Genomic DNA, 24,393 nt, shown 5'->3' on the forward strand with positions numbered 1-24,393 from the left:
AATGTTTTGTTTTGTTTCTGTTTGTGTCCCTCAGAATGAAGAGAAGCGTAACCTGAGTTTGGGCGGACATGTTGGATTTGACAGCCTCCCTGACCAGCTGGTCAGTAAATCGGTCACACAGGGATTTTGTTTTAACATTCTCTGTGTAGGTGAGTACCAAACAACAGTGTGTGTGCAAATACACATGACAAGCTGCGTTAAATATTACTGCTGAACATTTTTTCAGTCTTTACTTGATTTATTTTCCTCCAGACAACATGGTAAACTATAACAAAATAGCAACGCTGTGTTGTTTTTCCTGACATGCACTTGTGTTCCTGCAATAAAAACCTCATGTCTGAAAGCTGAGGAATTGCTCCCCAGTGTTAGTGTGATTTAGCGCTCTCTCTCTCTCTCTCTCTCTCTCTCTCTCTCCACTTCCTACCAACCACAGGGGAGACTGGTATTGGCAAATCAACGTTAATGAACACGCTCTTCAACACCATGTTTGAGAACGAAGAGGCGAGCCATTATCAGAATGGCGTGTACCTGCGGCCGCGAACATACGACCTGCAAGAGAGTAACGTCCACCTCAAGCTGACGATCGTTGACACCGTTGGCTTCGGTGATCAGATCAACAAAGAGGACAGGTGAGGATGACGTTAAGACAGTGACAGAGTAAAAGCTTGACAGTGATGTCTAGATCTTTTGTTTAAAAATGGACTCCATCTGGTTGAGGGGTGAGAGGTTTTTGTTATAGGACAGTCAACTGTTTTGATTGTCCTAATGATGCGTTGAACTGTAGTCATTGCAGTGATGGAAGAAGCTCTGAAACAATCCTGTTGTCATATTTGTTCGTTGTCCTCAAAACATAGAATAAAATTTTATATGAACAGCTGGTAAAATAAGCAAAGTGTTAATATTGCTGTGGGTTTAAAGGGGCAATTAAATGCAATTGCACTCATCAAAATGTACATGTGATGATAAAGGCTTTGAGAGTCTGGAAATTTGGGTTTTTAGGTACCTTTAAAGTACTTGAAAAGTGCTGAAATTTTGTGTTAACACTAAAGGTTGACTGAGGGTTGTGAGATGATTAATGGGAGAGGAAAGAAAAAAAAAACTATATTTTTCTACACTAATTTGTGATAATTATGTGGAGCTTTCTCTAATATTTACTTTTTGTGAAATATACAAAACCTCTTTTAGCTTTGAGCAGTTATTTAAATGAAACCAAATGAGAAGTTTAGAGGAGGAAATTTCTCTTTTGTTGCTGCTACTAACTCATAGAGATCTGAAACATGACAAGGGGCCACAGCTACACTGCTTTATTATAGGTTTTAACAGTTTTAACAGTGCCTTCAGGCAGCGGTAGCTTTAAGGTTAGAGAAGCGAACTTTTGACCGGCAGGTCGCTAGTTTAATCCCTGGACCTGCAGGATAAATCTGGTTGCGTAAAGTGAAAAAGCAGCTTGCCCCTCCTTCTTTACCAGTACTGAAGTGTTCTTTAGCAAGGCCATAAACCCCAGCCACTACAGTGCCGCTGCTCAATGGTTAGCAGATCAGACTGGGCAGCTTAGTCCTTGGATTTTTGATAAAGTACTTGAAACTGCTTGAAATTTGAACTACATTCATGAAAAAAAGGCTACCTGACTGAATAGTTAAATTTTTAGATAAAGAAATAAAAAGTCAAATAAAGCAACCAACAGACTGATCCGGCCGCACGCTGTCCTCCGTTTCTGTAACAGCCACTGATAGAAAACTTACCAAACTGAGTTTAAAGGGGCCATCCAACAAATGCCAGATATCCATTTATGATACAGGGTATTTTGTTTTATAGTTACAAATGCAGGTTTATGTCCTAAGGTGATGGGAAAGCTTGAAAATGCTCCTTTGAAATGCTTTAAAAGTGCTTAAATTTGACAATGGAAAAGGTGTAGAAACCCTGTAAGAAGTAACCACAGCTGTCAGACAATTGAAGAGGTAAAATGTGCAATATTTCACTTTAAAATGAGTAGAGTACAAATATAAAGTAGCATGTAAAGGAAATACTCATGTTCAGTGTGAGTAGATGTGCATAGTTATTTTCCACCATTAGCTCATTGACGAGCCTTTTAACCAAATTTAACCCAGTTATTAGCGGCACTCTTAAAGTGCTAATCACCCAAACCATAAACTCCATTTAATTGTATGAAACACACCACGGTAAATCATACCAACAGTGCCATTTACTGCATCAGGACTGTTTTGGTATAAATCTGATTAACTATACTCATTGCGCTATCCTATAAGTTAAATTCGATTCATCTGGTACTCTGAGCACATACGTGAAACACATGCTTGAGAGTGTTTTCCACTTGACTCCTGACTGTTGTAACGACAGATTTTCCTGTCAATCCTTATCCAAAACCTCCTTTCTATTTGCGTGATGACAACGCAATACTTTTGCCCAAATTAGGTCAACGTTGCCTAGGGATACAAATGAGAGAAACAGACAAAAACTAACATCAGTCCAACTCCAGATTTCCTCTCTGTAGGATGGAAATAAGACGAGGTGGGACAGCAATAAAGAGGAAATAGTTGATTTTTTTTTTCAAACATTCAGCTGTGGAATGGAGTGTTCTTGTTGTGACCTAGCCAGCAAGCAGCACTCTCACGCCCTTTGATAGCAGCTTTTCTCTGTAGGCTGTATAAACCAACATGCTGAAGGACAGAGCCTGCAGTGGACTGTGAATGCACACTGAGAGAGCCTCAAAAGGTCAGAGTCGATGCATTCCACCAAGAAGATTGAAGATAGATGTGAAGGGAGAGGACAGATGACTGTAAACATGGTACAAGCAGAGGATATAGAATAGATTTTTTTTTTTTTGTACTTATGTCTCACTCTGAGAATAGATTGTGGGAAGATTTACTGTCGAGAATTTGACAAGACTACTCGTATTGTCTGCTGTTAAATTAAGTTGTAAGCACGGATGAATGTAAAATATAGTGATTGTTAATAGGAGGACATGACTAAATGTTTGGTAGCCCATCATCAAAACTAATCTGATTCAAGCGACATGATGAACTCTGTACTTGTCGCTGTGATTTTCCTCCTCTGGCGTTCACACTGTACCAAGAGCATCTGGCTTTCAAATTTAAACATCTCTGTCCATATGTCTCTCAATCTGTGCATTTTGGGCCTGTTTCCAATAGGAAGCTTGGAGTATGTTCTCACTTCAGAAGGTCAGAATAGGCAGTAATACTGAAGCGGGCACTGCTTGTAGACTGGATCACGTGGGTCACACTTCAGTCACTTTGAAGCATCGGTGGTCCCTGTGGCAGATATGATGAAACATTGTTCCAGGAGGCGTTTCACATCTGTGACAGTTGTTTACACTTTATTTAGCCTTTATTTAACCCAGAAAAAGAAAAAGTCTCATTGAGATTGAAAATCTCTTTTTCAAGAGAGTCCTGGCCAAGACAGGCAGCAGTATAGTAACACAGTTGCCGACATTAAAAAAAACATATAAAACTTAAAATGAAGACAGATAGCAAATTGCTGAGTCATAAAACATTCATCAACATTCAAAACATCTACAGTCAGATGTCCTTTCTTCCAGGTCGAACTCGAATTTCGAATCACTTTCAACACATTCAGTGAGACCAGCTCCCGACGATTCAGACAGTTTTGTAACTGATTCCAAACTCAGGGAGCAGCAAACTTAATACCATTTCACTAAGTTCAGTACAGACTTTAGGGACAGTTAGTAGAAATAATTCCTGGAAGCCAAGGCTGTAACTTCCTGTACTTTTTTGAAAGATGTAGTGTTGTAGGTAGGAAGGAAGCTAACCAGAGCTGACACTAGGGGCTGAGGCCCAGTCCACACATACATGGGTAGCTTTAAACAGGGTTTTAAAATACAAACACTCTCAGTCCAGATAAGTGCACAATATTATTCTCCAAGTTCAGGTTTGCCAATGATGCTACACACATTGATAAGACTTAATTAGGAAGCGAACGTGCGATCACGTGTCACCATTTCCAAAAATCTCTTTCTGAATGTCTCCACCCTGGAAGGAGATTCCAAGAAGGTCAGTTTGTTCCAGTGACCTGAAACAGCATTTGTGAAGAAATAGCTGAGATATACCCGTGTACTTGTGGACAGGGCCTGAGGTGGCTGTGTGTAGTTCCCAGATTTATACATAAATTAACATTAGCATTTGTTTGAGAACCACAGGAATGTCTGTTTAAAACATTTTTGAGGCATAAATTGGAGGCAAGGCGAGATATTGTGGAAAGCCAACACATTTATCACAATCAAATGATCCAAACAGTCTGAAAATGTCAAGTGGCGTCATGATAACTAAAAAATGACTTGAAGACTTATGTATGTGTATGTGTGGTGACTAATAAACCACAACCTCACTTGAAATAGACTTGCATCTCAGGCTGCTATGATGCAGTTAATTAAGTATGTGGCTAACTTCTAATCGTCTGGTTTCTGTCTCCTCTAATTGAGCTGAACTAAATCAGTTAAAGCTGCAGACTCCAGTGAACGGCTCCAAACAAGCTTGCTGAACACGTGGCATAAATCATCTTCAAACTGTCTTGTGACCTGATATTATCAGGCTGATGACCATTTTGGAGTTGAAGGACATTAAAAGTAGCTTGCAGGGGCAAACTGTACTACTGCATTAGCAAACATAATTGTTTTAATTAAGGACATTTCATATTTCTTAACATTTAACTTGATAATCACTTCAGTGCAGAATAAGACTCTCTTGTGTGGACTCCTCACTGTGACTAGGAGAAGTGCATCCCAATGGAAAAACTGAAAAGATTCTCCATGAAACACAAGCCAAGGTAGTGGTAATGTGTTAATGTCATGTTAGGAAAAATGATTGTATTTATCTCATTTGTACTGGTGGATAATGTTTTCCAATGCAGCAGTCCAGGAATGTCTCTGCAAGGTGAATCTTAATGGATATCTTTTGCATAAGTTCTAGTGAGTTAGACAGTTAGTTTTGTGTTGTAGTATCGCAGCCATTGTGTTGAATTTGATTTACTTTTCTGGTCTTCTTACACATGCAAAATGCTCCTCAACAATTACGACAGAAGAGAGAGGGACAGGACGATTTGCAGCCTCTGATTTGTTTCAACCATACTCCTATAAGCCGAGCACAAATTTCATGCAGCAGTAAGCTGTACAGCTCTAAGCCGAGATCTTGGCACAGAATCAGATCTTACAGTTACTGAAAACATAACCGTCTCGGTTCATTCCCCCAGTGACGAGGCCATACTTCCTTTTATATTTATTACCAACGCATGAATAAGAAGACAAATATTTATGCTTCTACCCACAGACATAAATTCTCACAGTTTCTCTTTGGCTGTCTCCGCAGTTACAAGCCCATCGTCGACTACATCGACACTCAGTTTGAAAACTATCTCCAGGAAGAGCTGAAGATCAAGCGCTCGCTGTTTAACTACCACGACACCAGGATCCACATCTGCCTTTATTTCATTGCCCCGACAGGACACTCCCTCAAGTCCCTGGACCTGGTCACTATGAAAAAACTGGACAGCAAGGTACAAACAAAAACACACATTCATTCACACACATGCATGCTGTGGTCTTCCCCTTTGGCACAACAAGCACACACTCCCGGTCCTTTTCTCATTGTCTGTGAGAAACTATCAGTGTTGCTGAAATCTGACCTCCCTTTCACTGTGAGCGGTGTGCATTTCACTGAGACGTGGAGAGATCCCTGATCTTTTTGCTGGGGTGCGGACTCTGTGTCCCAAAAGAATAAAGCAAAGGTTGGCTTTTAATGCTTACATTTCAGAGTGTAGGATTTCAAGAAAAGTTCATGTTGCATTCTTTGGAGTTAAGTTATTTAGCTTTTGCTGTGGAAAAGGCTGAGATTTCAGTTTACATGTTTACAGGTCAGCTGTACACCAGTCGATAGTCTCATTCAGACCCACATTGATTTGTGGCTTTTTCATCGCTCTGGTGCGAGTGTTATTATTTGATTTATTGGTCAGTGGTTTCATGTTTTGCCATACATCTGATGAGTGTGGCTCAGTGCAGACACAATCACTGGCACGGTCTCAATAAGACAACTGGTGGAATAAAATCTCATCACAACAGCACTTGGAGCGTGAAAGAGGGGGAGGGGAGAGAGAGAGAGAGAGAGTGAATTTAAGTTGGAGCATCTTGTACTTTTTCAATCAATCCAAAGAAATATACAGGCATTAACATTAAATAGATAGATGAACAGATGTACAATAAATTCTGTTGACATTTCTATCATATTTTTCTTAATTTCTCAGTGATAAACACAACTGAAACCAAACCAAGTGGTTTTTGATCCTAAGTCTTTGTTTCAAAGTGTGGGAAGTGTTGAATTTCAGGAGGGGAAAAGATCGTCAAAACATTTCAAAGTAAATGTTCACAAATCCTCAAGGGAAGAAATGACGGAGAAAGAGGCAGTTTAAGTGCACATGTGAAGATTTGTGTTTCTTCTGTATGTGCTTGTTTGACTTAAATGCGTGAAGGGTGTCACTGATGTCTTGAATATCTACATTCTTATAAACTGAGAAAGCTGCATGTTGCAAAGATGACAAAATGCCATTAATGTCTTTAGTTGAGGAGTGTAAAGGGAAGCGTTGGTGCTTTGCTACATCCTGTCACGACACCTTAACGCTCAGTGATGAAGTTTCTTTCATCAATCAAATTGATCCCTGAGGAACTTCTACATATAAATACTGTTAGCACTGCTGTACCTTTAGCCATGCTTGTGTCTGGTGATGCAACAATAATGAATAGAGAACAAAGCAGATGGTCAGCTTGTGACCAAAACCTGCTGACTTGCCTCTGCCAGCTATCAACGCACGGCTACGCATGTCTGCCAAATCTCCTGATATGAATGACCGGACACTGTCACTCTCAAGGGACAGTTGAGTTTTGTGACGACTTCAGAAACCCTGAGTTTGTTGTTGTGAATTATTACACAGTGGACAGTAATCAGGCTTTATTATGTTGATTTGATATTTCACTTCATCAAAACCGTTTCTGCTACCTTGTAATTTACTTAGGACATCCAAGTTTCTCTTGAGGACCAACTGTATATCTCGTTTTATGTTGGCACTACGAGCGACAAAGTTACAAAAGGGCCAAAAGTGGTCGGCTACATTGTAACCTATTCACCGTTGAAAGTTGAAACCAGCTCAACTTTGATATGTAGGGCCTTTACGCCCCTCACACAGCGACAAATGAAGTCAAGTGTCAGTTTCTAGTTCATATTGCCAGCTTCCATTGAAAATTAGTTGCATCTCATTGCTTTGCCACTGGTAGTCTGAACTCACCATAAGTCAGACAGGAGTACTTCTATTTTTCTGCGATAACTGTTCCGCCCTGAGAGGAAAAAATCCTACATAAACAACAGAGAAGACCAAGGCCAAGATCCAAATTCAGCACCTCTCTTACTGTGAGGCGACAGCGCTGACCACTGAGCCTCTGTGCCATCTTTACCAGCCAACACAGTGATCAAAACCTGGCAGCCCCCGCATGCCAACTGTCAGCTGATACCATCCAACATCACAGCCAACTCTCTGAACCCCTCGCTTTGAAGCAGGACACGGAAGCTTACCTGAGCTAAATATATTATCTGTATCCCGACATATGAACCACAGCAAAGCGGTTAACATGAGCTAAATGCTATCATGTAGCAGCTTACCTTACCTAAATGAGTAAAAGCAAAGCAGCTTAGCTCACCTAAATCTCCCCATCCATTCATATGAACCAAACGCTCTTTCTTGTGAACCTCCAGCGTGGCTGTCAGCAATGTTTATGTTACATACAAGACTTTCCCAGTTGCCCAGTGGCAGAAAGTGTAAAAGAGAGAGTAATGTTGGTGCTTCTATTCAAAATGATTTACAGCATCTTGAGTGCAACAGTGGGTGGCCACGGTGAACACCACTCTGACCTCAGTGGATTCATCCCAGCAATGTGACCGCTATTTTATCTGAAAGTAAGCCAGTGTGCAGTGACCACGGTGTGGATGTGACACTATTTTTCTCTACAGGCTTGATGGTTGTTTATGCAGTGGTCCCTTTTTTAAATATTTGCTCACCATATACTAAAAACATTTGCACATTGAGCAGTTTTACAGGCTGACCACAGAAAGTACCTAAAAGCCTGAATATGATTTTCATTATTGAGTTATCATACTGGTTATTTTTCTACCCACCTTATTTACTTTTCAGTATGTAAAATGTCAAAGATACTAAAAAAAGACATTCGTATATTCCCAGACCCCAAAATGTCCCCAAAGTGACAGCTTCAGGGTTTAAATGGCTGCAACTAAATAACAAACAATTAATCATTTGTCTATTTAATATTAAAAAAAAAACGGAAAAATGCTCATAATAATTTCCCAGAGCCCAAAGTGGCCTCTTCACAGTCCAAAACTCAACCAAGACTCTTCATTTACTATCATAAAATACCAAGAAAAGCAGCAAATTCTTACAAATATGAAGCTGGAACTAGCAAATGTTTGACATTTTTGCTTGAAAATTAACAATTAATTGACTATCAACATAGCTGCACTTGATTGCCCTTAAAGAGATTTAAAGAGAGTGTTCTCTATCTTCATTAGAGTAGAACTGGAGTCCAGGGTCACATTTTTAATTTCAGTGCTGAGTTATTTCCAGCTCGAGACGAGCATTACTCTGTGTGAATATGAACTTTTATCTGCAGACTAAAGATAAATGAGCAGAGCTATCCTGTCTGCCAGATAGCTCTCTCTGTCACAGGAAAAACCAGGGAAGCAGACCAGAAACAACTTTTCCCTTAGTCTGTAGAGGCTGCTGTCAAGGCTAGACAATGGTGTTTTTCTTGTACGAATCACCCCTCCCCACAGAGGATGGTTGAAGGCCCACCAGAGTGAGTGTGGTTTGTGGTGGATGAAGGCAGGAAAAGAGATAAGAGTCTGAAGGAGGTGTCCTTTGTTTAAACGGAGAAGTTTTTCTTGAATTGGAGGAAATCATTACAAGTTAATTATCTAATACTAGGATACAGAAGATTCCGTTGGTAGAAGTCAGTTCATAAACAAAGATTGATATTTCCTGGTAACCTTTAAAATGATGCATAATTTGCACTACAACCAGTCAAATTTACATGGCTTTTATGACTTCTCATTTACTATTTTCAGATGATTCTGTTCTGTCAGATTTCTGTGCCTTTATGCACTAGATCAGTCAGTTGACAGGGATGTACAGATGGAGAAATGTGAGGCAAAGATACTGTCTGCGTAAAAACAAGAAGTTATTTATAGTTATAGTTATAGCTAGTTAAATCCTAGCAAAAAGATGCTCCATATCACTTCAAAACTTGCCTGAGAATCATCACGTTTTTAAGCTTTCTTCAATAGAGAAGTAACCCAGTGATAGCTGTCTGTACACCCATGGTGTATACCAATCGGGAACTCTTAATAGCTAATTCAGCACACTTTTAATGGTACCAATTTGCTAAAATTAAACAAATATAGGCTTACACAACTGACTCCATGGCATGTTATACTTCCTGTTTACAACCCCCATAATCCCCTACTATTGAGAGCTGAGCAGCTATTTATTGAGGTAAGGCAAAGAATAATACAGCATCAAAAATGTATCTTACCAGATCCTATAATTATTAATATTTTTTTTGACATTATTAAAGCACAGAATGTGGTTCTTGTATCCATTGAGCACACTCTCATCGACACATTAATATACAGACATTTGACCTTTAGTAGATAAAAACAAATGTGCTGTGTGAATTTTTTCTTTTCATGATTATTTTACATGTTAAAAGCTTTTCTGTGGTTACAGCTACACATCTGGTGCTCCTAGTTGTTGAGAACAAACACTGAGAACTATTTGGGAATACTCTTTGGCTCTTTGGCCAGCTGGGAAAACCCAGTTGTGGGAAGTGAACAAATATTACTCTCCCCTCCTCTCCTTCCTCACTGACCATGACAAGATACTCCCATCTGCTTCAGTGGCCGCCACACTAGGCCGTCATCAGCACTGGATAACGATTGGTGAACTCAGTTTGTTAATTAAGGGTTAAAACCTGATACTGGCTGCCCTGCTGTAAATTAATGATCCAGTACAGTATGATGAGCCTGTAATTTGACTCCTAACAAGCTTTGGCGCTCGCTCTGAGGCACACTATGGAGTTGATGAGTGAATCTGTGGGGATCCTCCTCATTCTCCCGGTTAGCAATGCAGTCGTAAGGAGGAATGCAGAAAAACTGTGTGTTTATCTCTGCACATCTGCTGCTGATTGGAGATGGAGTCTAGTTTGTTTTCGTAATCACTGTTTGTTTTATGTATCTGTCGGGGCTCTGACTGAGCTTATTCACTATAAAGTTTCGCTGCATATGGTCTTCTGTGCTTCCTCAGCCATATTTAGAAACGCGCTTAGTTTGGTTTATATTTTTAATTAAGTCTTCAGTGTGTTTAATTTAGCTTTATTCACAGTGTGTGTTTATGACCCGTTGACAAAGGGAAGTTAATTGCTCTGATCTGTAATTCACTGAAAACAGCAGATTCATTCTCTGTGCATCTTCTCTCATCATACTGAGCTGGAGACAGGTACATTTTGTCTTGTCATGACGATGCAATAACCAAACCAGTGCATAATGAATTCTGTGGACTTTGTTGATCCGACTACAATCTTCCCCTCTCCTTTGCTCATCCTTTCCTCAGGTCAACATAATTCCCATCATTGCCAAAGCGGACACAATCTCCAAGAGTGAGCTCCACAAATTCAAAATAAAGATTATGAGCGAGCTGGTGAGCAACGGCGTCCAGATATATCAGTTCCCAACAGATGACGAAGCTGTCAGTGAGATAAACGCCTCCATGAACGTAAGTCATACAGTCAGTCTCTCCATCTTTTTACCTTTCCTTATTTTTCAGCACTATATGTGTTTAATGTAGATGTATATTAAAAATTTGCATCCTTAATACAATATACTGCAAATCGAGTTTTTTCATTTGGTCATGTCCATACGTCAATAAGTCGATAAAGAGATTATTGTGACAGGCCTACAAGAAATTTCCAGATGTGTTTACTGTTTACACGTGAATGTGTTGAAAGTAAAAATGATGGCTTTCGACACATCTGTCTCCTTAGCATCCCATGTGTTTCTCATCTGGTAACAGCGATGTCAACGTACGTAGACACCATTTTTGTGGTTGTAAAATGTGCTGAAAAGTAATTATGTCTTCTTATCTAGACACTGTGCAATCCCACAAATCTGTGACTCTATACAGGGGAAAACACTAAGAATGTACTGTATACTACTACTACTAATACTAACCCTGCGCATATACTATACGTTTAAGCACATGCACCAACTCCAGCTTACTCCGGGTATGAGGTTTGTTTGCACCAGTTTCCCATTCCTTAGTTCTTTCCATAATTAAAAATTATTTATGAGCTGGATAGCAGCACATGCTTTCCTACAACTGACTGTGGGTCCATTTGTGCATTTTCCTTCTTCAAAATAAACAAGTTGAAATACTGACAACAACATGCATGTAGCAATAAAATTGATCATAAGCTAGTGACTTCTGCTCAGGCAGCAAGCACAAATAAACTTTTCAGCAGACTTTTTAGCCTTTTTTAGTTCCGATTTTGTGATGGGGATGATGTATAATCACACTGCTCAAACACACACCCACACGTGTTCAAATGCACAAACAGTAAACTCCCTCATGGATAAATAAGACTGCATTTGGTCCTCCCAGGCAGAGTCCTTGTACACTATCCCCATCTATTCATAGTCGGTTACATCAGCGCCCACACTCACCAGCTTGTTCCTCTGAGCTGCAACCAGCCAGCTGGTTTCAACTCTCCACCTAATTTTTGTGGTTGCATATCGGGCATGTTTTCCCCATGATGCCTCACTGTAGATCCTAACGAGGCGTAGTAGCTCAGCAAGCAGCATGTGTGTGTTTTAATCACTGCAACAAAACAAGCCTCTCAGCCCCAACTGAGCCACATGTTGAACTTAAAAGAGAGCTTTGGTGCAGCTCATAAGTCATCAATGGTTACACTTCTCTGTGGTGCGGTCTGGTTGCGAAAGATAGGAGAGACGACAACCAGAGTGACACATGTTTCATATGAAATTAAACACCCAATTTCCATTAATCCTCTTTTGTTGTGTTTGTATATAGCATGTTTGTGTCTTGTGAAATTTAACTTGTGAAATGGTTGTTGTGCTGTAAAGACACTGGGAAAACAACTCTTTAGGAAAGTTTAACCCAGAAAACGATAGAGCTGGGACCACCTAGTTCGGGTTCCAGTTATTCTTGTGACCTCTTGACCTTTTTAACGCTCTGATGTCTTTTCCTGCGCAGGCACATCTGCCGTTTGCTGTGGTGGGGAGCGTGGAAGAGGTCAAAGTGGGGAACAAAACCGTGAGGGCCAGACAGTACCCCTGGGGTGTTGTGCAAGGTGAGAACCATTTACAAGCTAATTAATCAGGGTGTGTGTTGTGTGTATGTGGGTGCGTGTTTGTATTTCTCAAGCAAACACAACAGTGAGTACATGAAGGGGTCACTGGCTATTTAAATCTTTTGTTTTGAGACTGTCACAGAATGAATATTTTAAGCAACAAGAAAAAAATGTAGGGCTGCAACTCTCTTAGTTGTTTGATCTGTAAAATGTCAGAAAATGATAAGTGTCCCAAAGCCGAAGATGACAAATGTCTTGTTTTATCCACAACCCAAAGATATTCAGTGCCAGAAAATATTCACGTTTACGAAGCTGGAATTTTGATGTTTTTTTTCTTAGAAACATACTCAAAGCGATTAATTGATTATTATAATATTTTAAGATTAATGTAATAGTTGACAGCTGACTGATAAAGCTCTCAAAACATAAAATATTACTCAATCACTTCCTGATTGTCACTAATGACGGTTGAGAATTTTGCTGATGCAGTCATGGCTTCCCAGGCACTAGTGAACCAACAGAAAGGCTTTGAACAGTAGCTGTCAGTGTCATTGTCCGTACAAGATGACATGTGTGACAGCTAACCAGCATTCGCAAATACAATATAATATATAATACAATGTATTTGCAGTTACAAAAAGTCATTAGTTATTTATACCCTGGACAAATCTGATGATGTTGGCCAGTGTCAGCACTTGAGCTGTTGTGCAATAATATAATTTTATAGCTTTTTCAATGTGTCATGTGAAGTGGTGAAGTAGTCGTGGGTGAAACATTTTTGAGGAAGTACATGACACAGTCTCTCTCCGGCCCCTGCAGCCTCGCTCTGTTCACACTAGATCGGAAGAGGACAGTAGAATTAGACTCAAAACAATTAGTTGACCAATCCATTAGCCGATGGAAAGGAAACTAATCTGCTACTATTTTGTTCATTTGATGACTCATTAGTCTTTTCAAGCAAAAATACCTAAAATTTGCATGGCACAGAAGCACAGAATGTGCTGCTTTTCTTTATATCTCATAGACTAAACGATTAAAAATGAAAAAAAAATCGATAATGACAATATAGTTAGATGCAGCCCACATGAGAACCATGTAAAGATTTATTAAATGCAACTCTATCTGGTAAATGCAGGAGAATATTTAATAACTTGAGCTTTTTGAGTGCAAAAGTTAGTTCTCAAAATCAAATCATCATCAATTTAAAAATGTGGCATGAAGTAGGATCCACTTCATGCCACATGATGCTTGTTTTGAGGATGTTTCATGCTTATGGAGTGAAATGGCACATGATATAACTCTGCGAGGCGTCTGTCAGTATCCATTGCAAAAGATCTGTTCCTGCTCGTGGCATGAGTGTCGAGCGCATCCCACAGTTTGCCTGTTTATTTATACCCTCCTGCTTAATGTGGAGTGGCCTCCACAGCTGCGAATGTGACTTCACGCAGAGTGACACTGTGAAATGAAGGACGAGTGGGCAGAGATTGTTTTGGTAAATTGCCAGTGTGTGTCTGTGTTTGCTTGTGACGCGTATGGTGTTAGATGTCTTTTCTTTTTGTGTGCATGTATCGTACATTTCTCAGCCTTCGTGATGCATGTGCTGCCCATGGAGAAGTCACTTATTGTGTCAGGGATCTTGGGATTTTTGTTTCCCACAGCTCATTCCCCAGTGCCTTGTCAATTAGAGTAAACACGGTAATTTAATAAAGTGAAACAGAGTTGTGCTGTGAGAATATTGCTGCTGAAATGGGAGTTACACTCTCTTCCATCCTTTTCTCTGTTTACTGCTCTTGCGTCCTCACCCTCTCTTCCTTTCCTCTCTTCATTATCTACTGACCACTCTCATTCCCCAACCCTCAGAGGGACACACCATAGTTATTTATAAGCCTGCTGTGTGTCTCGTGGGGATGGATTCCTTTGGACTCCATCAGCCACCACCATGAAGCTATTGTCCAGTCCAGTTGCAGACAGAAAGATGCCGTCTGCAAAAAGTTATCTCGGCTTTACTGTAAGCTCAGTCTTTGTCTCCGTCGCAATATATGGATTCTTTATTTCGTTATTTTTTTATTTAATAAAGTCAAAAAACAGATCTTGATGCTGATATTGATTATGCAAAATGTTGACTGTAGAATGGCAAGAGTACATGAGTGTCGAGGGAAAAGGCAATGTAAAGATTCATAAAAGCACAATATTTCATCCTCATGTTAACAACTTAATGTGCATTTTTTATTTTTTGGTGGCGTTAACAACAAATGATGCAGGAAAAACAATTTTTACTGTACTGGTGTTGTTATTTTTCTACATCTAATTATTGTATCAGCCGTGTCCATCTCTCCCTGGACTGGTGGGATGTAATACAAGCAAACTGCTTTGCTTTTAGTCAGGCCTGCTTGCAAACTGATGGCTCACCATTCATACAACACACTTTGTCACATTATCTGAGGACAGGGACAAGGAGAGGACAGAAGTCTCAGTGTTTTACTACTCTTGGCCGACTGAAAGGAAGGCTTGTGTCTGTGGAAACAGTTTGTAGATGCCAGATGTCATATAGATGGGTTATGGTAACCTCTCGAAGAGCCATGGGAAATTTCCGTGGACTTGAAGGAAGACAGAGGGAGGACTGTCTCCTGATAAAGAGAGCAATTGAGGGGGGCTCAGTGTGTGTGTGTGTTTATCTTCCCTCAGGATCTCGATGCTCTGTTATCTCTGAACCCCAGACATCTGTGACACATAGCAGACCCCTGGTATTTATTCTCCGCAAGCTACTGTTTGTTTAACTGTTGACTCACACATTGTGGTGGGTGTTTGTATGTGAACATGGATGTTATTAGTCACTAGCATTGTATTTGATTCTTGATTTTTGTCTGTTTTTTTCTTTTGAATACAGCATATTCTTAGGTTAAGGTTGGGGTATTTGTAAAAAAAAAAAAATCAAAAATATTTTCCATTATTAATATCAGGGCGATATGGCAAATAATATCTGCAAAATCACAATTACCCTCGACAAGGAACCCCTTAGAAATGAACCAGCTATGGTAACGTTATTCACCATGTAGCTTTAGAGCGGCCACTTGATAATGCATTTGTCCAGAATCACAAGAGCAGATGATCAGCCTGAGGCACATGGATAGTTTTATGTTCGGTGAGATGACCAGTCTGTGTGCCACGCGGTGTTTCCGCATATTTTCCTTTTACACTTTTTTCTGTTTCCATTCATTTTTTGAATACTGCAGATTTATCTTCAGCCATTTCTCTTGTCTCCTCCACTCTCCTCTGTTTGTATGTTTCTGTTATCATGCGTGTGAATGTGTCTGCAGAGCCCTGTGCTCAGATAACTTGAGGGCTCAGTTCTGCAGTCAGTCAGAGGATTGGCCCTCATTCAGCCCTCAGCGGGGGGTCGGTACAGACGGACTATTAGATGCCAAATGAACAGGCAGTTTCAGTAGCCTGGATGCAACTCCAGAAAACAGCTCATGTCTGTTTTTAACTCTGGTATTCCCACTAATGATGTGCGGTCAGGCAGCAAATTTGGGTAAAAATAAGAGTGAGTGATTCAGACAGCTGCATCACCGCTACCATTTCACATCTGATTAAAATTGATTTTCGATCTAAAAGTTAGTTAGTTAATGCTTATTGAATTGTTTGTTTGTCCTACTCTAATGAAGGAATGTGATTATTTCTGTGACTGGGATGGTTGAGTATGTTATGTTGCATTTTTTTATGCGACATTGTGGTTCGCTATCGTGCCCTGCAGGCTGCTCTCACAGCGTTTTCCACCGGGGGAAGCTAAATGCCATGCTAATTGGGCTTTCTCAATATATTTATCGCTGTCTTTACATCCACAGAACTCACAGCGTGTGTTGGTATTTAAACATAACATACATCCCATTTGCCACCACTGCTACCCCGGGGTTCATGACATATGCTCCTACACATGAATGGCCACGTGCCCTCGCTATGCACGTGCCCTCGGCCACCAAACACACCAGACCTGAGACAACAGAAAAGCTCTTGTAGCATCTTTCTGAGGGTTGCTAACAGGTTGATCACATTAACTTTCTGAAAGGGGAACGGCATTCTTACTCTGAAAACACCACACTAAACCACAGTTGCTCAAGCGGTTGTGCTTCAGGTTTTTTTTATACTTTGCATTTTTTGGAGGAGATGGAGCATATCAAGTAATTAGCAGTTTTCCAAGTTTCCACAGACTATGACGGTATCATCAAGTCATTAGATGGAAGGAAAAATAGCATCAATTAGGAAAAACTTTTTTTCAAATTGAGGAGGAGTGATTTTTCTTGTTGAAAACAGAGGAGGGGGGCCAGCAGAAAGGATTCTGGATGAAGGGTATCTGCAGGTCTCAAAAGTTTCCTCAAAGTTTAAAAGGTACTTAAAAATGGTGTTAACTGTGGATTGTGTGATTAATTAATTACATAATTTGGAATTATAATTATATGCTTCCTGGATTTACTGAAACACAAATGATAGAATGGTAAATAATTCTAGCCCTTATTGTCCTGACTGGTTTCCATCGTACTTTAACTTGGGTGAGTATAAAACAGGTGAAACGGGTATAAAAATTGCGTTCTATGTGGCATGAAGAAGGTCTTATAAAGTCTTAAATCTAACTTTGGGGAACCCAGCAGAAACCCTGTGGTAGGGATGGGACGATAAAAGATTTAATTGCAGATTGTGATTTTAAAAAAGTCACAATAATTTGATTGTCTTGAACCTTCATTATCAATATACTTGAAATAAAATAATCATGGCTATCCTCACATGAATGACTTGAAAAAGCTGTCTAGCTCGCTGACATACAGTCCTGTATTGGTTTCTTTGAATTGCCTACGGCTGTCATCATGGTTGAAGGCACTGCTTGTATATTGTGTCCCCACAAAAACAAGTATAATCGGATGTTTGTAAATACTACAAACGTTTCCAAACTAAAGAATGACAGGGAGAGGAGGTTACCACCATTTATTTGTCCTTTATTTGTGCAGGAAGACCTTACGAGTTATGATCACTTATTTAAGATTCTTTGTTTGTTTTTCCACTAAAAAAGATGTGTGTCCTATCAGTGATGCAATAAAATATTTGTTTCCAAATAAAATGTGAGGTTAAAGTGGTTCCAGTATGTTTTAGTGGAATTAGTAGTTTGTATTAAGTTTTAAGATTGATGGGGATAATATTGTGAATCGCAGTTATGTTGAATAGGAAAATTGTGACATGTAATTTTAATATTGTCCCATGCCTACCCTGTGGCTGACCATATTATTGTTATTCATTCAGACCACATTCTTAAAGACCAGATGATGAGTCACAGTACAGATCGGTTCAGTCCACATTCAAGCACCTCTTCTTTGCTCTTCCCTCATCAATCTTTGTTCTGGTGTCTAAAAATACCAAAAATCAATGTTTTAACTTTCAGAACAACACATAATGTTAGGATGGAGTAAATGAGGTGACCTATGAGTAAAAAGGCTTCATTAGGATGGAAATGACGCCCACGGCAGATCACCCCTCCCTCTGCTGTCAGTCTGTCAGGCAGGAAACGCTTCCTGCCCTTTCCTCACCATGAATTCATTTAACTGTGAAAGTCACTCAGTCGTGAAACTGAAATGAAGTTGTTAAAGTCGCTCCAGTAGAAAAAACTGAACATGAAACATGCAGAAAATCTCCAGTTCATCAGCTGCTGCTTGTTGGTGAAATGTGATGGTTTTGGTTTAATTTAATGGATGGGGTATGTGATTTATCCAGTGTATTTATTCTGTGCAGATACTTGACATTCCTGTACAGATGTGGTATGATTTCCTGCTTTGGAGAGAGAAGTGGATAGGAAGGGAGGGTAACAGGGTGACAGATGGGGTGTTGAAACATGGCGGTGAGAAAAACAGCCCGGCAAAGAATGAAAACAACAAGAAAAGACACGACCAAAACCACATTTTTATTTGTCAGAATTTATCATATATTGGAAATAACTAAGTTGACCACCTGATCTGCAACTGGTCTCCTAATCCTGATGTGTCCTTTCCCCTTCAGTGGAGAACGAGAGTCACTGCGACTTTGTAAAACTCAGAGAGATGCTGATCAGGGTCAACATGGAGGATCTGAGGGAGCAGACCCACGCCCGCCACTATGAACTGTACCGACGCTGTAAGCTGGAAGAGATGGGCTTCAAAGATACAGATCCCGACAGCCAGCCGTTCAGGTACAGAGGGAGAGAGAGTGCACAGAGAGTAAAACACACACACACCCCGTCGTGCACACACACAATCCCCCAAACCACAGAGATACTCAAGTGTCGACAGCAGGGAGAGTCTCTATTGTTTGGAGACAATACCTAATCTTTTCCTGTCTGTTTTCATTGTGTCCTGTCTTTTCTTCTCTCCAGTCTTCAAGAGACATACGAGGCCAAGAGGAAAGAGTTCTTGGGGGACCTGCAGCGTAAAGAGGAAGAAATGCGACAAATGTTTGTCAACAAAGTAAAAGAGACGGAAGCAGAGCTGAAAGAAAAGGAGAGAGAGGTCAGTCTCAAGTGACGATGTGGTTATAAATCAAGTCAAGTCAAATTTATTTAGAGCCTTTTGTCACAAATTACAAGTTTGCAATCTGAAACCGTTATCCTTAGACCCTTGAGACGTAAGGGTAAGTGGAAAAAAACCCTAAAATAAACCTTTTTTAGCATGGGAAAAGGGGATAAACCTGAGGAAGAGCAACAAAGGATAGATCCCTCTCCCACGATGGACAGGCATGCACTACATGTCATGTTTAGAATACACCAACATAGTAAAATACCGTACATTTCATATTTTAAATACAGTATACTTGTTTTAAAATGGTCACTAACATGTCCACATATCAACACTGCAGCTCCAGAGACACTTTTTTCAAGTAATATGAACATTTCACACAATAGCAGCACTTCGGGCAAAAGGTCAGAATGAGTAACTTCAGCCTGTTGCACCTTTGACATTAGACCATAAACAGGCCTGTGCTCTCTGGTGCATGCAGATCACAATCTATATAAAGATCCTGTACATGTATACTGTACATATGTAATGTATAAATTTTGCTTTTATCGTTGAGACACATCCTGCTCAGCACTACAATTTTGCCTAATTTCAGTCAATGCAATCCTTATACTATAAGTACATGATAATATATGACAAGGTACTTTCGTGTATGATATAATTAATTAAGTAGATGTGGAGAATTATGTTAAAAAATCATGTACTGTCATGTAACTGTAAGCATGTACCAACCTTAAGTCATTAAATAGTCTTAAAATTTAATTTATGAGGTTTTAACACAAAACCTTTTAACTGTTCTATTTATCAGTTTTTGTTTTCTCAAGTGATGTTTTTCCGTGAAAGTCCACATTTCTGATGTTACAAATATTTAAACCTGCCACTGAACCGAATGCTATCTTTTTACTTACCTGTTGGCAAAATAAAGATTAACCCAAATTCCTAGAAATTGAACAAATTGAAGTGTCTGACACCTGTAGACAAATGGGGTTGACAAAGACAAAAAAACTCAACAGCAGCCTGAACTTTGTCGAAAACAATTTAAACAAAAACAAAGTGCAGCTGCAAGCCTGAAAACCAAAACAATAATCCAAAATAGCCTTAAAGACTCTGTGGGTTTGTCATTATGTGTGACCGCCATTTCAAATATAAAAATATAGATCAGTGCAGTGACTTATCCACTTCAGTGAGGGTGTTGTGTTCTTGTTCTAACGTCTTGGTATCTTTTCTTTTACCCGTCTGTCCTAAAATCTTTTCCCTCTGTCCCTGTCCCGTCTGTCCATCACCACCCTCGTCTCCACCATCTCAGCTGCACGACAAGTTTGAGCAGCTGAAGCGAATGCACCAAGAGGAGAAGAGGAAGGTGGAGGAGAAGCGGAGAGACCTTGAGGAGGAGATGAACGCCTTCAACAGGAAGAAGGTGGCAGCCGAGACGCTCTCCTTATCTCAGCCCCTCAAGAAAGACAAGGACAAGAAAAAGTAAGCCGATCGTTTCTATCACTCACTCCTTTCTCTCCATAGCAGGTGGCTGCTTTTAACAACCCTGCTTATTTTTCTTGAACTAATCCTGTTGTCTCTTTATTCTGTGCCTTTTAAATCTTGAAATTTCCTTTTTGTATACTCGCTTCTCTTGCTTTTCTTTTTGCTGTCTCACTGTGTTACACGTCTTTAAGCAGGAGGTTCACATTCTGCTGTGTCACATGAATGAGCCTTCAGCTGAATGTGCCTGGCAGTTGTCGACCTATCTCCAGCACACAAGCATTTCAGCTATTATTCTAAGGGCCTGGCATGTGCTAAGGAAACTTCCTCCCCTTTTTGTCCTGCCCAAGCTTAACATTTCCTGTCCTTTCACTCGTTCCTTTTTGCCTCGCTCTAATTATTCAGGATATTCAGGGAGGAGCCACTGAGCTCAGTCGCTGAGGCAATCGAAAGCTTGGCTCATAAATAGGTGATGCAGAATGCAGCTCACACAGGGCGAAGCTGATTTTCAATACCACACACACACACACAGGTAGAACTGCAATACAGACTTGAAATGCATCATCATGTATATTTCACTCTACTGCAGATTGCTTTTAAATGCATACGTTTCTATAATTATTTTTTACCTTCCAGACAGCTATTGGTTTGTTCGTTTAGTTCAGTATGACGCTTACAAACCATTATTCATTAACCCATCACAGTGAACATTATGTTGCATTTACTTTACTGTCAAAACGCACTCGATTATGTGGTGATGCAGTTTACAGTAGTTTTAAAAGTCCTTAAAGGCACCTTCAAGAAACCTTTAGCTCTTACTGGTTTTGATTCAGCAAGAACGTAGGGTTCGTACAAAGTTTTGAAAGTTTGCTTTCAAGATTAGAAATACGCTTGAATTTGATTATACCCAGAGAAAATTACTTGTTTGCATGTACTCATGTAAACCAAAAAACTTTAAATATTCAAAATGATGGTGATATTTGTCTGTCTCCTGGAGCTAAAATCAGCAAGAATTAAATAACCATGATCAAAACACATAATCAAAGTTAATATAAACAGCTGTTAGCATAAATTAAGTGACAATAAACGTTGATTGCTGTGGGTATGAAGTTCAAGGGGTTCTGTGGAACTTCAGTGTTATGGTGGAAGCCAATCGTTAGTTTATATTAGTGGACTCCATTTCTAAACGTTCGCTACTGTTGCTTTCTGTTTCTGAAGAGGCACTCGAGTACTTGCATAACGTCACATCCTTTCGATGTTGCGGAAAAATCTGACCCAAGTCCTTCACAAAGAAATCCACAGTCCAGCAGCATTAAACAACTTAAACAAATTGTCCTCAGGTCTGTATAGGCAGCCAATGAGACGGGGGAGGTCTCATTTTTCATGTCACGTTACAATCCACTCACATATCGAAAGTGATTAATACATGTAAATTGCCTCAAATTGTTACATAGTGCCTCTTTAACTTAATTCTTCCCAACTGCATTGGGATGTGATGTTTTTTTCAGTCCGGAAACTTTTTGTTTAGGTACCTTGAAGTGCCAGCAAAGTGCTTGAAGTTTGCTACTAAAAAGCTGCAGGAACCCTGAACTATGCACACTATGTGGCCAAAAGTATGTGGACATACCTGTTCACCAGCACTAATGCTCTAATGGCTTTCAGCCAGGTTCAAAACTCACAGCATTTTGTTCAACTGTCAGAAAAGGGAAGACTACTGTACATACACAATTTTGAGCTTTCAGTTTATCTTTAATATGAACTGACAATACCTGAAGCTAATGGCTGTCTGGGAGGTTAGAAAAGAAATTATGTAAATGCTAAGCTTTGCACAAATGACCTGCAGCGAAGTGAACAATGCATGACTTATAGTTAATGTAGTCCGAGTCATACCGTCTGAGGGTTGAAAGCCGAGAATTTTATGAGAAGACGTGTGGCTCCATCTTGTGGCTGCTCACTCATACTGCTGTCAGTGCTGCTGCAGGATATGATCTTCCATTTTGTGGCTCCACAGGCGTTTCCACATTTCCTTAGTTTTGATGTTTACATGATTAATTTACTCTCTCAAGTTTTAAGTTTCGATCCACTTCAGAAGGAATTTATATTAAAATGATATGAAATGATAAAATGCAGAAGACACATTCAGGACGGATGTTTGAATAAGAAAATATAGAGCTCCCCCCGCTGACAGATTAACTACATCATAGTGAATGTAGTTGTGACGGCTCACACTATTGTTTTCTATCCACTAACACAAGCTCTAGTGTTTATTTTAACTGCAGCACCTCTCTCCTTTAACCCGTCTGAAGAGTTGAAGTCTTTCTAAATAATTTCTGATTTCTATAAAGCAGTTGTTTATTCATTCAATTTATTTTGTTTATTGTTTGTCATTGTTTTTCAGTTAATTTATGGCCGCTGTACACCCTCCCACACACGACCATGGATTTGTCCTCACCACCATAGCAACGACAACACCTGTTTATTTTTGTTTGTTTGTTTGTTTTTGTTTTGTTTTGACATTCCATCATGACATTGTGCACATGGACCAAAGACACTGAGGATGATGAAGCCACAGGGGAGAAAATGATGAGTGAAAGATGGTGAGAGAATATGAGTTAACAAAAAAAAAAAATAATGTTCACCTGCCAGCAGTGGCCATCTCATTTATTCAGGATCTTTCATTCTATGGATTGTTTCTTGTTTTATTTTGACACTTTTTATATATATGCATTTTGTTTTTCTATGTTGTGCTTTTCTTTTGTGTTTTTCCATCAACCTTCATAGAAAACGAGAGGTTCATGCCCTTCAAAACGTTTGGGTACTGCAGTGTAAGACAGTGGGCAAGTCATTTAACTGTTCAGTATGTATTTAAGAAAATTAGGATGTGCTTGATTTTAATCATGAATATTAAATAACTAATTGAAGAGATCTGTTAAATCAAGCCTTTCCTAATGTTTTTTAAAATACCTGAGCTGTTTGAAATGTTGTCCAAGTGTGGTGTGTCTCTTAACCTTTTTGTTCTCATGACAATTTATTTCACAGTAAAATAAAATGAGCCCAAATAATACATTTAAATAGCAATAAAACTGAGTACCTGTATATTGTATATACCACTGCATATACAAAGGTACTGACAACTTAAAACATAGTCTTAAATCTTAATAAAACTTATGCAATATACTGGTGCTGTTTCGTATTAACTCAGTAAATGTATGTGAATATTTTCTAGAGCTTAACCAGCTTAATATGCAAAAATGTACTAGTTTTTGAATATGATATTATTGTAAGAAGCACATATGACGGTGTACATTGTCCATAAGTAATGTAACTTTATTGTAAACCATGAGTGATCGCCTTGATGTGAGTGTTGTGACAGTGGACACAACATGAAGCCAGTACACACACACACACACACACACACACACACACACACACACACACACACACACACACACACACACACACACACACACACACAGACACACTCTCTAAGAGGATTCAGGAAAACATACAAGCCTCAGCTCGCTGTAGAAGATTTTACCCTCAGCGACGGAGAGAAGAGAACAGCTGTATTTACTGTCTGTCGTTGGAAATAAATGCAAACCCTCCCCACCCCCCTTCCGACTTTGATGTGTCTCTCTGCCATGGTTTGTTTGACGATATTCATCCGGGAGGGAGATGAAAGTGAAACACAGGCAGGTGAAGACACTTGTTTCCTCACACACACATGCACACACAGAGGCTGGCGACCTCAACTGTAACCCAAACAGCTGTCAGCTTGAGACGCAGTTGTTTCCTGTTTAGTGATCCCAAATTGAAGAGCTGAGACATGTTTGCTCAGTCTGCGCACAGTCATCGCTGCTTTCACCACCGTGCTGCTGACCTCGGCTGGGTGTGAGTGAGTGTGTGTGCAAGAGA

The 24,393-nt window shown here is 39.8% G+C and overlaps 1 protein-coding gene across 1 annotated transcript in view; it reads left to right on the forward strand.

The window, feature by feature from the left end:
- septin8a (septin 8a) overlaps positions 1-24,092 on the forward strand; it is a 35,451-nt gene extending 11,359 nt beyond the window's left edge. The window contains exons 2-10 of the mRNA XM_073479012.1: positions 35-149; positions 434-629; positions 5,361-5,547; positions 10,717-10,878; positions 12,376-12,472; positions 18,512-18,680; positions 18,864-18,996; positions 20,309-20,478; positions 22,877-24,092. Coding sequence (XP_073335113.1) covers positions 35-149; positions 434-629; positions 5,361-5,547; positions 10,717-10,878; positions 12,376-12,472; positions 18,512-18,680; positions 18,864-18,996; positions 20,309-20,478; positions 22,877-22,880 — 1,233 coding nt within the window. The 3' untranslated portion in view covers positions 22,881-24,092. The remainder of the gene's footprint in view (positions 1-34; positions 150-433; positions 630-5,360; positions 5,548-10,716; positions 10,879-12,375; positions 12,473-18,511; positions 18,681-18,863; positions 18,997-20,308; positions 20,479-22,876) is intronic.
- Positions 24,093-24,393: the final 301 nt, after the last annotated feature.

Source organism: Pagrus major, chromosome 13 (genome assembly GCF_040436345.1).
Source record: "Pagrus major chromosome 13, Pma_NU_1.0".
Classification (NCBI taxonomy): domain Eukaryota; kingdom Metazoa; phylum Chordata; class Actinopteri; order Spariformes; family Sparidae; genus Pagrus; species Pagrus major.